At 39.2% G+C, this 2,984-nt stretch overlaps 1 protein-coding gene across 2 annotated transcripts in view; it reads right to left on the bottom strand.

Annotated features, from left to right (window-relative positions):
- Nucleotides 1–1,451: 1,451 nt before the first annotated feature.
- Nucleotides 1,452–2,984, bottom strand: part of LOC106872989 (nuclear pore complex protein Nup107) — a 36,531-nt gene continuing 34,998 nt past the window's right edge. For both annotated transcript variants that reach the window (XM_014920179.2, XM_014920178.2), the window contains exons 26-27: nt 2,486–2,653; nt 1,452–1,713 (exon numbers count right to left, since the gene is read on the bottom strand). In XM_014920179.2, the coding sequence (XP_014775665.1) occupies nt 1,579–1,713; nt 2,486–2,653 (303 nt within the window). In that variant the 3' untranslated portion in view covers nt 1,452–1,578. The remainder of the gene's footprint in view (nt 1,714–2,485; nt 2,654–2,984) is intronic.

The raw sequence follows: 2,984 nt of genomic DNA on the forward strand, positions 1-2,984 counted from the left end.
AAATAAACACACACACCATCATCACCATCGTTTAACATCCGCTTTCCATGCTAGCATGGGTTGGACGATTTGACTGAGGACTGGTGAAACCGGATGGCAACACCAGGCTCCACTTGTTTATTATTGTTCCTATTTTATCTTACATCTATTGTCTGGAAATCTTGTCACACATCTGTGACCTCTTCAGCAACCCTTTCCATCCATGTGTATCCTCCTGCTCTGCCTAGTCTATTCTGTCCTTATATGATGTGACACGTCATGTTATTATATATTTTGTTTTTACATTTGGATTGCCAGGTCCCTGAAGTGAATTTGTGTGTTGAAACAAGTCTTGTTGTGTCTTGGAAGGGTCGTCATGTCAATAACAATAATAGCACACCTACCTTGTTCTCCCTCCCCTCTCCCAATATAAAGAACAAGCAAATCCCAGCAGATGAGACTGAACTGACCTTTTGAACAAAAGTCAATTAGCAGCCATGTATTAGAACAGATAATATCAAATAACGATGAACAGAAATTCATGCTTTTTACATTCTAAGTTCAAATCCTGCTGTGGTCACCTCTGCCCTTTTTTATATTGGAATCAACAAAGTGAATTAGCAGTCATTACGAGTCATGTATCGGAATTGATAATATTGATTTCAAATTTTGGCACAAGGCCAGCAAGTTTGGAAAAGGGGATAAGTCGATCACATCATCCCCAGTGCATAACTGGTACTTATTTCATTGACCCCGAAAGGATGAAAGGCAAAGTTGATCATGGTGACATTTGAATTTAGAACATAAAGATAAATGAAATACCGCTAGGCATTCTGCCTGGTGCACTAACGGTTCTGCCAGCTCACTGCCTTACTGGAACCCATAATACTGATTAGCATATAACCATTCTGTCTGTGAGTCAGAATCTCAGGGTAGTATATATATCAGTGCTCCGCAGTGTAGCCTGAATATCATTTTTGCCTCTGTACTTTCAGTTATATTCTTAGTTCAGGTGTACCACCGAATTTTGGAAAAGAATATAAGTGTACCGCAAGATGGTGGAGCACTGGTGTCATCATCATCATCAGCATCGTTTAACGTCCGCTTTCCATGCTAGTATGGGTTGGACGATTTGACTGAGGGCTGGTGAAACCAGATGGCTGCACCAGGCTCCAATCTGATTTGGCAGAGTTTCTACAGCTGGATGCCCTTCCTAACGCCAACCACTCCGAGAGTGTAGTGGGTGCTTTTATGTGCCACCGGTACGAAGGCCAGTCAGGCGGTACTGGCAACAGCCACGCTCAAAATGGTGTATTTTACGTGCCACCTGCACAGTTCAGCAGCACTGGCAATGATCTCGCTCGAACGACTTTTCATGTGCCACCAGCACAAGTGTGTATTCTACTTTTGGAGCATGTGGTTGGGTAGTTCTCAATCAACAAAATCTGTAAATATTCATAAACACACCAAAATAAAAAATGATAATTATTTATTTCTGGTGACTGAATCAAATAAAAATGATAAAAAGTTTTTTTTTTTCTTTTGGTATTTTCATAAAATAAAAAAAACGGTTGATGCTGATGTTTATTTCTGTGTTGTTTAGGTGGCAGCCATTTCCATCTCATAACTCATTGGATCTTCATAACCAAACGGATCCTGTTTCTGGTTTATTAATATCAAAGCTGATTGCCGCAACAATTTCAGAATCTGCTGCAAATCTTCCTGAGAGAAAACCTAGAATGTGACAAAAGAAAACCAGTTTCAACTCAGATATATTTTCTTTCAGTTTAACCCTTTAGCATTTAAACCAACCATATCTAACCAAAATATTCTACCTGCTTTATGTCCAAACAGGCCAGATCTGGCCTCTCACACTAACCCTACAATATCATTCTCAAAAACTACCACATCATCAAAATCTTGAAGCTATGAGATAATGCATGAGTAATTCAAAACAATGTGAATAAACAAGTATTGCATTTAACAGAATAATTTGAACATTAAAGGGTTAAAACAACCATTGTTATATGTGATTGTGTGTTTAAAACTCTCACTCTACTGTGATTGGAAGGATCAAAGTTTGTTAAGACAGATTTTCTATGGCTGTATGTTCTTTCTGTCACCAACCTTCACATGTTTTCAAGTAAGACAATATTTTCCAACCCCTAAATGGCTGGATGTATTTTCACAGAAGCTTGGAAATGGGGGACACCACTTGTATAAATGGTAATGTTTTTGTTTAACTATTGCAGACGGGCGAGAGGTCTTGTGACATCTGTCCTGGTTGCTAGCATTAACAGCTTGGCACCTGTGACGACACAGATGCCAAACAATATCGGCTCAAGTTAGCTGTGTTTGTCTTGGAGAGAGGGGGAGACTGGCATGTATGGACAACTGCCAATTATTTTCAAAAAAAAGCTAGCTTTACACTGATGCATACATGTGCACATGCACAATCCACCTTGAATGATGCACACACACACAGAGTTTTAGAACATCTACTCACTTCATAGAGGCAATTCTTGTCATCTGTAACCAACTCTGAAAGCTGCATACACTCAGCATGGTGTTCTGCAAGGCTCAGAACTTGGTGAAGCTGTGTTACAAAATTTGGTACGTATATCTGCCGAAGAAGTTTCATTTGATGATCCCGACTTTCATCGATGACGGTGTTCTACAAAAAAACGTAAAATAATTATTAGTTGACATTCTTTGGGTGAAATAAAAGAAATCCATAAGATATTGGGGCTTACAACAAAATTCACAAATCTTTAATCTTTTACTTGTTTCAGTCATTAGACTGTGGCCATGCTGGGGCAACACCATGAAGAATTTTTAGTCAAATGAATTGACCCCAGTACTTTATATTTTCTAAGCCTAGTACTTATTCTCTTGGTCTCTTTTGCTGAACTACTAAGTCATGGGGACATAAACAAACCAACCCCAGTTGTCAGGCAGTGGTGTGGGACAAACACAGATGCAAAGACACACACATATATGTATAC

The sequence above is a fragment of the Octopus bimaculoides genome, chromosome 22, assembly GCF_001194135.2.
Source record: "Octopus bimaculoides isolate UCB-OBI-ISO-001 chromosome 22, ASM119413v2, whole genome shotgun sequence".
Classification (NCBI taxonomy): Eukaryota; Metazoa; Mollusca; class Cephalopoda; order Octopoda; family Octopodidae; genus Octopus; species Octopus bimaculoides.